Below are 14,349 nucleotides of genomic sequence, written 5' to 3'. Positions count from 1 at the left end.
CAAGACATCTGGTGATGTGCATATATGAAATGTCTTATCTGGATCACAAAATAAAGCACAATGTAAGCCCTAATTCACTGCTCTGCTACATAATGCAATAGTCTATGATTCTTGTTCTTTATGTCGATTGCTACCATTAGAAATAATGCTTCCCCTACACCCCCCCACACACCCCTACTTATATTTCCTGGAATAAGTTAGACCTCACCTGACCCTGGTCCCTCCCTCTCTCCTCCAATTTCTTTTGATCTGCATTGTAGTGGGACCTGACACTGATTTCAGTTACATTTGGGGAAGCTTGTTGGACCAGCATTTGAAGCCTTCTGCCATATATAACATAGAAGCTGCTATGGTTATGTGCCCTAGCATAACCCTGCAGAGAAGTTATTGGGCAAGCTCAGAACTGGGCAGCAAAATGTTGGGCTACAGTGCAGCCAATACTCCATTTGCAATGCCGCCACTGTCTTCTGGCAGCTGCCAGTTTATTTCACACAGTGATATCTGTGGTGGCTTTGGGAAATAGGTGGGACAAAACAGCTTCTGTTAGGAAGTGGCAGCAGATAACAAGAAGCAGAGGGCAACTGATGGGGCTCTGAACTTTGGCTTTCTTTCTTATCAGATTTGGAAGCTCTGCACCTGGACAAATTTGGCCTTCCTCAGGAATTCCTTTAGCTATCTAGCAACAAAGGTGTGCTTAGCACGGCATAGAATATACAAGGCATTCTGTCCCTGCATAAGAATATGCAGGGGCAACTATTTGGTTTTTTAAAATATTATTTTAAAAAGGGAAATTGAACATTTCCTGGCTTTGAATGGTTATAAGGAGGACAAGGCTTGCATTTGAGCTGCCTTTGTCAACTTAGTGACTTGTGAGCAGAGGCTAATGGGACTTGTAGGCCAAAACATCTGGAGGGCACCAGGTTGGTGAAGGTTCAACTGAAAAGGAGCAGAAAAGATTTCATGGAAGAAGGTTGTTTTGAAGTGGGGTATGGAATAGGATGAGTTGTGTGTGTGTTACTGGGCAAGCAAAGATGACACAGTGGAAGTGGATAGGCCAGTTCCCAGGGTCAACTGAAATGATACTTGGCAATCTCTTTTCTCTTGACTAGTAATGTGTTCGCATTCTAAGGAAGTTCTAACTGTAATCTGTGAGCCATGATAGCTTTCACAGGCCTTGTGATAGTTGTAGTTATGGCACAATATGTCTAAACTTATCATCATCATAAATAAATGTACAGAAAGTTCACCTTTGTTGTAATCTTGAAGAACGGAAAGTGTGTGGGTACCAGTTTAAATTTTGAATATCTCATAACAGTAAATTGTAAAATACTTTAGGCAACTTGAGGTAGGAGTGAGGCTCGTTCTTCTAATGTTTCAGCTTGAAACAATGCATTATTCCTTTGGCAAATAATGGGGTGGAAGCAGAATCATGTGAGTCTACTGCTCAGAGCAAATCCACTTGGAACAAAGTGTCATATCCAGTTTTGGGACTTGTGCCTTGCATGTTTGATAAGCAGAGAGCAAAGTGGCAACCGGGAAGTAAGCAGGTGAGAAAAATTACACTGCAAAAATCTGGAGCAAATGTTGCCACCACTTAATCAGCATTTTACAAAATGGTTACATAACATATGTGACATGAAATGGACTCTGTATTAAGTGAATATTTAGCCTCTTATAGCCATGTTAAATTTCAATTATCAGTCAGCTTTCTAGATGGAAAGTTGAGGACAAAACAGAGATAAAATATAGTTGGAATGATGTGGAGAAAATCTAATTAATTTGGTGATTTTGCCTCTTTGGGCATTCTTTATTTGTTCATTATTTTACAAAGCTGCAAAGCATAGAAAGGCACTCTTGAATGCCTCCTTCATTGTGTTGCTAGGGAAATATGGAGAGGGCTGCTTACCCAGGGATGCTTCAAAAGTGACTAATTTCCTGCACGTATAGCTTCTGTGTAGAACAGCTATACAAACAAGATCTAGATTACCATGTGTGACAATTGTACATGGGATCATTTTTTTAGCATATAAACACACTGTACAAGCAGCAAAAGAAATCTGTATTTGAGAGTCGATGGCTTGTTTGTGTGCTTTTTCCTACTTGGAAATGCTGTATGCTGGAATCGGTTGCATTAGAAGCAATTCTGCATCTCAAAGAAACTTGCATTAATTTGAGGTCAGCCAAGGAATGAATGTTTCTGATGATCGTGAGAACATGGAATGGGAAGACCTTCAAAAAGTGGTCAGTGCAAGAATGGATTCTCCCTGCACTGACCAATCAGCAAGTAGTTTTATTTTTAGATTTCCTACTTGAGAGCAACAAACTATTTTTTTAAGTCAAAAAGCCTCAACTGACTGTGACAGATTATGAGATCCATTTCCTGTTGCTACCTTTATTGCAACCCATTATGTTAAAACTCCAGATGAAAATCATACTGCAAAGAGAAACTATTCTGTAATATCTGAACAGAGAGTTTACTAAAATGTTCCCTGTTTCATATGCATTATGTCATACTGCCAGATGCCTACAATATAATTTTCTGTGAAGAGCAAAAGGAGAAGGTTATTTTCATTCAATTTAATGAGACAGCTATCTTTTCTCCCTGCCTTGCCCCCCCCCCCAGCTCTATTCAAATTCTAGCCATGCCGAAAGAACGTAAAGTGTTCATATATCAGGACAACAGAGAATTATGACAAATTCAAATTTTTGTATTCTTTTTTTTTATATTAAAAACACCCAGGCGAAATCTTCCTGGAGACAGACAGAAAGCTCTAGATATTATGATACCTCTAGTGGAACATGAGAGTCAAGTACCTTCTGATATGTACTGCCTTGTGGGACGGATCTACAAAGATATCTTTCTGGATTCTGGATTTACAGATACAGAAAGTAGAGACCAAGGCACCTTATGGTAAGTAGCACCATGTTACATGTCCACATAATTTTAACAAAAACACTCCAGCTGACAATAGGAGTTGGAAATGGGCTCCATTTTTTCTATTTCTACAAACTCATGGCTACATAAAATTAATTAATAATCTAGTGAATAAATATGATTCCAGTTAGACTGGGCAACTTCACAGTTGATGTTGGAGGATAGGGGCCAACTCTTCCACTGCCAGAAGTTTTGTTTCATTATTTTTTATTGCCCATTGAAGCATGCTTGATGAGTCCATGTGGCTTATCTTCCTATCTTCTCTCATGATCTGCTTGTTTCCAAGCTGAGGACAAGAGTGAACGCTGCTAGGTGATAGACTTTCTATTAATATCAACACAGCGATGACAAGTTAATTATTAGCTGTCAGATTTTTCTCAGACACGTTGCTGCTATAATGCTGACAGGGTAAATCAGGCAAGATGGTTTTCTTCCTCTTGTTAGCTTGGCTAACAAGTCTCTAGCTAGTCTGGGTGTGGGCCCAAAGCTGTCAGCTGGTTGGGTTCAGCTTGTGCCAGTTTCCAGTAGATGACTATAGCCAAGCAGGCATAACCAAAAAGCAGCAGCCTGTAGCAGAGAGAGAGAAGAGGGTTAAAGGAGGACAGATATTAGAAGTTGAAGAGAGTGACTTGTTAGCAACAAGCTTCCAGCATAGTACTAGGAGTTCTGCTAAAAATGTTTAGAGCTGTTAAATCATTAAATTGACCTTGTATACCGAATGTTTAGTTCCTTGTATACATGGTGTAACAAGGCTGACATGCTGGTGCAGTTTTATTTTGTTTACATTGAGTTTTTATTATTGTGCTGGGCAGACATTTTATGTGCTGTAGTGATATAAAGGTTTGGCTTTAGCATTTAATGTATTACAGTATATTTTGCATTGTTTCCATATGCATTTTTAAAGGAGATTCTGTCGCACACTAAAGAAAACTCTAGACAGATTCTTCTTAAAAGCCAGATATAAAAAGCTATTCAATTTTTATTAATTTTAAATAAATTGTGAGACTGTGACTGGAAATAAAGTCTGTCACCTTGAAGGGCTTTTACTTGCCAGCTGCATTTGTACATAATGCTAAACCATGATTTTAGCACTACATGTACAAACTGAAACAAGCCCAAGCAAAGTCTTGGGCTTCCTCTTTCCTTCCACACACCTGGAAATCTCTATCTCAGTTAGTTGTTAAATGCAGATAAGATACTATGGTGCTTCACAACCTCTGGTTAACTAAGGTAAAGGTAAAGGACGCCTGGATGGTTAAGTCCAGTCAAAGGCGACTATGCAGTTGCGGCGCTCATCTCGCTTTCAGACTGAGGGAGCCGGCGTTTGTCCACAGGCAGCTTTCTGGGTCATGTGGCCAGCATGACTAAACCACTTCTGGCACAGCGGAACACCGTGACGGAAACCAGAGTGCATGGAAGTGCCATTTACCTTCCCATCACAGCGGTACCTATTCATCTACTTGCAGTGGTGTGCTTTCAAACTGCTAAGTTGGCAGGAGCTGGGACAGAGCAACAGGAACTCACCCCATTGTGCAGATTCGAACCACCAAACTTCTGATCGGCAAGCCCAAGAGCTCAGTGGTTTAGACCACAGCGCCACCCGCATCCCTGGTTAACTAAACAAACTATCTTCATAATATCTTTTTTGGCTTCTTTTGAAACTGGCCAGGGTTTGTGATAAACCATGATCCCTGGTCCCCAAACAAATACAAGATTAGTGGAAACTGAAAATAACTGCTGGTGATGTCCTTCTCCTGGCCATGTGGCGGGAGGAGGAGGAGGAGAGGGCATGTGCTCATGCATGTGTAGCACCAAACCATGGTTTAGCATTGCATTTGAATCCAGCTGCAGTGTGATAGCAAGCAATATGATCCCTCATGTCATTCAGAGGCATCAGAGTCCCAAGAGCCTTTAGCCACAGGATTCATGTTGTACTCTCAAGTTGTTCCCTGGCGGCATGTTTGTGAACTCATGACTCATGAAGCAATGAAGCAGTGAGGAAACCTCTTATCTTACATTTCTACCACTATGAGGAAGTTTCTGGAAACATCTGCACATAGAGATAGCTCAAAGTGGCACACATAATTGGGGAGAACCATTTAGTGTGGTCTCACCCTGATCACATAGAAAGTTTCTGTAGTTGCTGGCAGTAGCATACCTTGCAAATCGTCTAAACATGGCAGGACTGGAAAGTCTCTATGGCAGAGCCATCTTGTTCCTTTCCCAGGGTATCAGGCTTCTACTCAGGGTGATGGGGAAGGTCTCAGCTTACGTAGCTCAAAACACTCCAGTGTTAAAATGGGTGGGTTATAACAGTGGCAACAGCAGAAACTGTGCCAATAGCATTTAGGGTATTTGAAGAGCCCTTCTGCTTGAGTTCTAGAGGTAAGATGGTGGTGATCCCTGTACCCATTTGATTCCTAACTTCTTGCCTAATGCAGATTCTTTAGCTGTACTTTTCCCTTCCTGTCCCTCCTCTGAAAGCAGCTGTTGGGCTTAACTGGGCAAAGGCTGGATGAGCACAGGGAATGCAATAAACAGTCACCTTTAACCTTGTTTTGTGGTCTTTAGACAGGGTTCAGGCAGAGAGTTCTGGGCATGCTTTCACTGTGCTGTTTTGTTTTCCATACAAACAAGATTTTTGCCTTCCACCATGTAACTCCGCCAGTGCCTATTTACAGTAAATTCATTTTAAAAGTCGTGGAAAGTGGGAAGTGATGTGTCTGGTAAATATAGGCTGCCGCTTGCCTTCCTTTTGTGTGTGCACTTTGGATGAACAGAAATGCTTGTTTGGATTGGATTTAGTCTCTCATGCATTTTTGCCCTGCTTAGCAACATACCGCATTTTAAGAGATCCAAGGAATCTTACAAATTTAAGGAATTAATTGTTATTCAGTGCCAAGTTAGTGCATTCTGAGTAGAAGGATTAACTCCAGTTTATTTGGTGGACTTTTCTTTTTTCTGTTGTAAAGTTGCCAGGAAAATGTATAGCAGCAATGAAATTATGTGTCTGCCAAACATGTTAATTATTAGTGAGGGAGGGAAGCGCTTTTTTGGAAATCAACATTGTGTTAGTTTGAATGTCCTTCCTCATTTTGTCATGCCTGACTGTACTGCAAAGTGAAGAGAGGTAATAAAATGAGTTAAACTGAGTTGGAAGGACCAGTGCTCTGACCACTGATCTGCTGTGGGTTCCTTTGTCTTTTGTTTGAAAAGTTGATGTGAGAGAGGGTAATTGAAAACGGAGACACTTTTTCCTTCTCACTCCAGTCCCTTCCAACACATCTTTTCAAACAAAAAGCTACATTGACACATGCTTAAGGGGTGTGCGTAAATGGACCCTAAGAGTGTAAGTTGTGAGCTGGATGTCCCTGCAGTTAAAGCCTCTTCTTATGAATTCATTAAGTACATAGGAAGCTTCCTTATATGGAATCAGACTCTTGGTCTATCTAGCTCAGTATTGGCTACTCTGCCAGGCAGCATTTTTCTAGGTCTCCAGGCAGAGGCCTCTCCCTGCCCTACCTGGAGATGCTGGGGCTTTCGGCATGCTCTACCCCTGAGCTACAGCACTTCCGAGTCTCTGGGCAAGCTCCTATTCCCACAGCCTTTGTCTGCCTGACATGCCTTGCCAGGATTGTTTTATTGTGAAGCACTTTGAGCACTTGAGATGAATTCTACAAATAAGCACTGGGTGTTGATATTATTAAATATGTATTTGAAAACTCTTCCGTCTTTCATTCTAGTTTGGTATACTGCATAGCACTGTACTGATTTGCCTACTGTCGCAGGATCACTGAATATAAATAAGAGAAGGATAACTTCATGACAACAATATTAATCTCTAATGAGGGGGCATAAATCATAATTCTAGTATAAATGCCATAAGGAATTTTAATGCCAGTGTTCAGAAATAGTTCTTCGTGCAAAACAGCAAAGCTGTTAACCAGCTATATATTTTTCACAACTGAATAAACACAAGAATCTGAAGAAAACAGTAGGAGGGTGCTGTAAATGTTGGCTTCTTAAAATAACCGTGCTGCCTGGATGGAAAATTATAAGCAGAATATTTTTGTGCTTAAACGGGTTGGTCAGGCTGAACAAACTGAAGAGCGGCACTTAGAGTACCAAATATGTATATAATTGTCCCTTTGTACGTCTTATTTTTTATATATCTATATCTATAACTTGTTTGTTCTCCTAGGTTCAAGAAGGCATTTGAGTCAGAACCAACATTACAGTCAGGGATTAATTATGCAGTCCTTCTCTTGGCCGCTGGTCACCAGTTTGATACCTCATTTGAGCTACGGAAAGTTGGTAATTATAGCCTGTTGATGCACAGGCAAATAAAATTCAGTGACAGCATTTTCACCACCCTCTGTTTTACAGGAAACAATCTGATGAATGCATTCAGAGTTCTTTGTTAGTTAGTAATTCTGCACTTCGGCTAAGTTTTCCATTAAAAAGGTATAACTTTGAGCCACCGCATGGATCCTGCCCGTTGCAATTGTCTTGCCTAAGTTCACTTTTCTGGGTTAAATGTCTCTCTTGCAGAGTCAGTAATGAAAAGAGCTTTTTATGGTGACTCAGTGATATTGTTGGATAAATTATGAATACTGATTAGTAAACCCTGCTAGTTCTAGTCTATGAATAATCTAATAACAAACTTCATTGGCTCTCTAGGACTAAGGTTTGTCCTAGTGAGGATCCTGCAAGCCGTTGTTTCCCCCATTGCTTGTTCTTATTGAGCTACATATTATCTTACACTTCCTCTAAATGTGGAATTAGTTGTAATAGTTATTTACTATAACATTTCCTTTCCCCTGAAACCTAAGGGTACTAGGGTTAATGCATGACATTATCAAGAGTCTGTTATAGCAGACTAATATTCTAAATGGCTACAGTGCAGCTGCAAAAGCAATTATGGTTTGATTGCTTGTATGAAATTGTTGTTTCGTAACTGATATTTCAGCCTTTGCCAACATAGTGCCTTTCACATGTTTTAGACTATAACTCCCATCAGCTCCAGCCAGCATGGCCAGTGGTCAGGGACGATGGGAGTTATAGTCCAAAATATCTGAAGGGCACGTGCTTTAAATGACATCTGTGGTTGTTATTTGTGAGCCACTTTCTGCACGATTGCTTTCAAAAGTGGGTTCTAAATATGACAACAAATAAATCTTATTTATTTTTGCAGGGCTCCGAATGAAGTCTCTCTGAGCTAAATTAAGCTTGCTTAGTAGCAGTGTTTTGTGGATTGTTCTGTGGATATGAGTTTCCTTAACCTTCACTGTCTCTATTTTGAAATGTCTCTGAGGCTTACAGAACAAACACAAGATCTGACTAAGTAATACTCAGAACAGACCTATTGAAACCAGGGGATTAAGATTAGTTGTGGCTTTCTTGATCTCAGTGGGTCTATTCTATATTAGTGGGTCACAGTCCCTTGAATTAAAAAGGGGGGAGATGCAAAGAATAGGTGAAGAAATGCCGGAATTTTTCAGTGGATCAGTGTTCAAAACTCTGGGTAGCCATTGGCTAGGACACGGGTAGGGTTTGAAGGGCCTACAATATGTCCTCATCTCTTAAAGCATGCACTCTTGGGATGATTAGGTTCTCCGCCATCCCAGTCACCATATGTGCTAGTGGTGCTGGTCTAGAATCCAGTGAAGCTACCAGTTAAATGCTCGCTTTCTATTATCTTGTCATATTTGAGAAACTGGATTGCAGTTAAGCAAGAGAGAAGCAGAAAGAGAAGGAAGACGGGTTTATAAATCAGAACACTGTATTGTGGGTGATTACGCAAGTTTAGGACCACCAATTTCAACGGAGCTTAAGTATGCATTAACTTGAGTTTTTGTTTGCGGTGCAGTCTTACAGAGAATTTTTTCTTTATTATTTCTCCAGGAGTAAAGATAAGCAGCCTGCTTGGGAAAAAAGGAAACTTGGAAAAATTGCAGAGTTACTGGGAAGTCGGATTTTTCCTGGGAGCTAGTGTTCTGGCAAATGATCACACAAGAGTGATACAGGCTTCAGAGAAACTTTTCAAATTGAAGACGCCAGCGTGGTACGGCTCTTGTATGATCAGTGTGCATTGGATCAAAGTACTCAAAGTACTCTAGCATCTGTTCTGATCTGAATATTCTGGGGGGAGGGGGAAATTAGTGTAAATATAAATGACAATATTTCCCATTCCCAGATTTTTGAATATGGGCTCAGCAACTGTGTTGTTTTTTTAAAAAATTACTCCTATTTTATCCTCACAACAACCCTGTGAGGTAGGTCCAGCTGACCGGCCCAAGATCACCCAGTAAACATCATGGCTGGGGCTTTCTAACCTTTACACCAATTGCCTCTTAAGGTTGGGCTCTTGGCATTCTTGCAGGAGGCCAAGTCATCAAGCAAAAGCCGCCCCCTTTCTATACAAACAATTCCATAGCAAGGTGACCCCACAGTCCATATAAACAGAATCTCTTGCAGTAGTTGGTAATAACTGCTCAGAAAATTGTAGTCACATTATCTTAAAAAATAGATTCCCCAATACATTCAGTCACCCCATGTAAACAATTTACAAACAGTTGCAGTACTGTATTCAGCAATGCTCTCCATCCAGAATGATAGCTAAAGCCCATTATGTTGCTAGTTTCACCCCCTTCTTTTTAAACTATTTTATTAGCTCAAAATGGTTCTGGCTTTCGGTCAATAAAACAGCAATTACACGTTGAAATCAAGTTGCTTCATTTTCTACTTAACAGTGTAGCTTCCACTTGATATTGTGGCCAGGGCCAGACTAGTGGATGGATGAGACATTTCTGCACAGTATTTGCTTTCCAAAACATACCAGGCAGCAGTGTTGTCATTCTTTAGAGCCTCTTCTGGACTCACAAATGTCAGCCATTTGGTTGCTTCAGGGATGAGGAAGCTGGCTTGACGTTGCTAGGCAACCAAAACCCCTCAGCCAATTTCAGATCAAATTGGGGGGAAGGTGGGTCTCTGGGGAAGTAAGAGGTCACAAGGAACTGAAGGACTGGGAAATGGAAGGTGTGGAAATGTATATGAAGTTAGCTCCTTTAATCAGGACATGCATGCACTTGTTCTGTGTTTACATGTACAGAAAAGTGTAGATTCCAACTTCATGTATTTATGCAGGCCTGTGTATGTTTAATTCCCCACTAACTTCATTGGGACTTAGATGGAAGTAAGTGTCCATAAGCCTGCAGCCTTATTTGGTGATAACTAGTTTTCTCAACATCCTTTTCCTGGTTGTCTAAACGTCATTGAACCTAGACCTAGGAACCCATTTAAATTAGCGCCTTCTCTTGTTAATGTGGATGACATTAAATGTGCTCCAAGCTATAAGAGACTAGGTAAAAGTCAACCACTGAATTCCATGGGCTAAAATGAGATTTGAACCAAGGGATTTCAAGTCCACAGACCACACAACTTACTAGTTCGGGTAGAAGATGCTGTTCCCTTATTTTTTGTGTGGCTAACCCTTCAATCATAAAATGGCCTATTAGTGACACTTGTACAAACAATAAGAACTTGAGAAAAGCCTGCTGGTTCAGGCCAAAAACCCATCTAGTCCAGCTTCCTGTCTTCACAGTGCCAACCAGATGCCTATGGGAAGCCTCATTGGTACAGTTTAGGTCCCTGTTGAAATCTCTCCCAGGGAGAGAGGTGAACTTCCTAAAGTTCTCTCTGGGTTGGCTTTGGGATTCTCTGACTTTCCCAGGAGAAAGATTTTATGAACCAATCCAAACTCGCCCTCCCTTACACCTTCAGAAATCCCTTTCCTTATATTGACTGCTGCACAGGAGTCATTGTGAAATCCTTGGGTGAAACTGTCTCCCAGAGTTCCCTTCAGAGTTGCTGTTAGGGTGATGGAGAGGATATATGTGTGTGTGGGGTGATGGAGAGGATATGTGTGTGTGTGTGTGTGTGTGTGTGTGTGTGTGAGAGAGAGAGAGAGAGAGAGAGAGAGAGAGAGAGAGGAAGCCGTCTTCTCAAACTACTGTTCTGTGCTGCCACCAATATTATGGGAAGGGGGTAAGTGTATTTGGAGGTCCTTTGGCATGGGACTCCTTTGGGGGATTGTAGATGTTGACAGAGACGAGCAATTTGAGAGGGGAATACTTCTCTGGCTTGATTTTTTATCTGAGTTGGAGAATCTTTGGGAAAGATTCCACTTTGAGGTAAGTTTTTTCAGCCCACAGTGTTCCCCCCCCACCCCCACGCCTGGCTAGGGATAACTTCACAGGCACCTCTAATTCAAAGTGCTAGAACATGCCCAATAAGTATAGTTCTTCTGTTAAGACACAAAGTACATGTATAATGTGAATGTGTATTTGCTATATATTCCTATGGCTACACTTTTTGTGTAAAGTAGCTTTGGGAGATGGGTCATTTTGAGTAAATAAGCAGTGGTTGGGGGGGCATATTTTAGCCCTTCGCCACTCACCATTTTCCTGCCCCCATCATGCTTGCCCCAAGCCACTTTCTCCACTCCATACATGCAATTTTGAGAGGGAAAACCAAATTCATTTTCTCCTGCTTGATTATTATTTTTTATCTGCTGCTCTGGTTTTATTTTGATGATTTTAAATATATTTTTATATGAGCTGTCTGTCACAGAAAGGCAGAATATAGATGTTTTGATAAATAAAAATGTGTCTAACGAGGTCCTTGTAACCTCTTTTACAACAGAAAGGTGGAACATACCTGTTTTAGTAAATTAAAAATGTGGGCAGTGAGACCATAATACCTGTTTTATAAGGAGCAGCTAGTACGTACTGTCTTTTTTAGCGACTATGGCCAAAAGCTCCTGCTGACCTTTAGCTGTATGTCTTGCCATAGCATGGCATCGAGATGATGCCATAGAGATAATGTTGGCAGTGTCAGTATTAAGATAAGATTTGTGGAAGACAAATATCATTTATCTAATCCTCGCAGAATATATGATTCCGTACTTTTAAATGAAAGAGGGAGGAGAGATTGTGTATGCATCCATCATGGAACAGCTGCAGCATTTTCTGACACATTAGTGACAATCAGTTTAGCAGAGGCCTGTTTCTTGAAAGTGCAGTTAAAGCACACAGTCACTCACCAACACATTCAGCGTTTTAAAATACCTGAACTGAACATTCAAAGATGATGCAGTAAAGAACAGTCACAGCAGGCTAAAGCAATGCCTTCCCACCTTGGGTGGGATCAGTGTTTCCCAAACTTGGGTCTCCAGCTGTTTTTGGACTACAGCTCCCATCATCCCTAGCTAGCAGTACTAGCGGTCAGGGATGATAGGAACAGTAGTCCAAAAGCAATTGGGAACCCTGGGTGGGATAGAATCCCAATATGTGATGGAGCCCAATCAAAATGTATCTGAAATAGATACAAGCAATTTCTTAGGCATGGTGGTGTATGTTTATTGTTGCAGGATTTTGTAATTTGTGTATTCTATAATAGAACCACACCCGTGTACAGGCGCTATTTCTAGCTACTGCAGATATGTTTGTGACACCAGAAGTTTTTAATTAGGACAATTTGCAAGATTTATTGTCAGTGACACAAGCTGCCCATGGCATATGTGCTGAATGTTGTTGTACCTTGTCATCAGCATGACTATATTATAAACCTATAATTTAGTTTGACACTGGACCATCTTAGTGATGAGAAATAGAGAGCAGGCAAGTACATCTGAGTTTTACAAAGACATGCATTTGAAAATACAGAATTGTAAAGCCCAGTTTGTCCATAAAAAGTATTATCTCACATTCCATGTGTCTACAAGCAGCTTTTGGGGGTAAATATAAGGAGTTGATTTAGCGTGAGTCAGACTATTGTTCCGTCTAATCCAATGCTATAAATGATCTGACTGATCTCAGGCAGATGTTCTGTCCCTAAGCCCACAACCTGAGATCCTTTCAACAGGAGGTGCCAGAATTTGAAGTTGCAAAGCTTGTTCTCTACTACCCAGCTATAGTACAGATGCACTCATTCTGTCGAATGAGTCCCGCAAAGCCACACATATCCCAAATTAATGGTTGCTTCACATGCTGTGGAAATAGCAGTAAACACCTGTTTAGCTGTGGTGCATTCTGAATTTGGAGTTATCTTTTTTTCCCTTACTTGATTCATACACACTGAAGGAACTATGATTGGCCCTGGGTTTCTACAGCTGCGTGTACATGCAATAAGCTTGGCTCTCCTAAGTCTTGGAGAACTCTCTGGGTACTCTTGTAATTTTTGTAGATCTCTAGAATATGTTTGTTTCTTGTCCATCTGCAGATCAGAAAGGGATCCTAGCAGGCCAGCACGGTGTGTACTGTTCTCATGAACCAAGAAAAGAGTCTGCATGATTTTCTTGTTGCACTTTGTGCCTATATTTGTGTGTTTGCTTTTGTGCAATCTTTTTCTAGACTAGTGCAACAATTGCAGATAAAGCTTTGTGCAGACATGCCCATGTTTCTCATCTTTCAGTATAGCTGATAAGAGAGTCTCTCAACTTGGCAATGTGATGTGCAGATAAATGTGATAAAGCATATAGTGGTTATAATGAATTGGAAATAGCTACAGACTTGTTTCGTTTTTTGTTGGTTGCTCCTAGGTACCTCAAGTCCATTGTGGAGACTATTTTGATATATCAGCACTTTAAGAAACTGAATCCAGAACAGCAAGTAGCAAAACATGAACTTGTGGACTTTTGGATGGACTTTCTGGTTGAGGCCACAAAGTCAGACGTCTCTGTAGTTAGATTTCCTGTGAGTGTGTTTTGAACTCTTCCAATTAATTTTTAACCATTTCAATTTCCTGTTTGTCCTGCCATGTGATTCTTGAGGGGCAGGGAAGCATTTTTAATTTGGAAAGCAATAAACTTTGAACAGCAAGATGAGTTGATCTGAATAATTGTGAAGGTGCCTTGCTTCTCCTGGTGGCACAAACTGCTACATCCTTGATGAGTTTCTGTTGCCACATAAAGACATTTTTTTATTCACTCAGGCTTCTGGTGGATCTGGTGTATGGATTTTTACATGTTCAAGTCTGATTCTGTAGGTTTTACTCATAAAAAGAAAATAAAAATTACCGTATTTTCGTCCCATAGGACGCACCTAGTTTTTTGGGGGGGAAATAAAGGAAAAAATGTTTTCCTTTATTTCCCCCCCCAAAAGCAGGTCGGGGAAACCGAACCAGGTCGAGGAACAGCGGGATGGTGGCGCTGCACCTCCCTGCTGTCCCCCGAGCTTGTGGGGCTGGCCGATGTCTGCCCGGCGCGAGGGGTGCTCTGCTTCAGGGTGCCGTGCCCGCCGGGCGGCAGGCTCCTATCCGCAGCGTGGGGAGTCCTGCAGGGCTCCCCTAGCTGCAGATGTCTGTCCGGCGCGCGGGGAGCTCTGCTTCAGGGTGCCGTGCCCGCCGGGCGGCAG

At 41.3% G+C, this 14,349-nt stretch overlaps 1 protein-coding gene across 4 annotated transcripts in view; it reads left to right on the top strand.

Annotated features, from left to right (window-relative positions):
• The window catches only part of MAP3K5 (mitogen-activated protein kinase kinase kinase 5), a 102,461-nt gene that overhangs the window by 51,644 nt on the left and 36,468 nt on the right, over positions 1–14,349 (top strand). For all 4 annotated transcript variants that reach the window (XM_053382022.1, XM_053382019.1, XM_053382020.1 and 1 more), the window contains exons 7-10: positions 2,741–2,911; positions 7,137–7,249; positions 8,840–8,999; positions 13,536–13,689. In XM_053382022.1, the coding sequence (XP_053237997.1) occupies positions 2,741–2,911; positions 7,137–7,249; positions 8,840–8,999; positions 13,536–13,689 (598 nt within the window). The remainder of the gene's footprint in view (positions 1–2,740; positions 2,912–7,136; positions 7,250–8,839; positions 9,000–13,535; positions 13,690–14,349) is intronic.

The sequence above is a fragment of the Podarcis raffonei genome, chromosome 3 (genome assembly GCF_027172205.1).
Source record: "Podarcis raffonei isolate rPodRaf1 chromosome 3, rPodRaf1.pri, whole genome shotgun sequence".
Taxonomy (NCBI): Eukaryota; Metazoa; Chordata; class Lepidosauria; order Squamata; family Lacertidae; genus Podarcis; species Podarcis raffonei.
This window is presented reverse-complemented; position numbering and strand designations above follow the sequence as displayed.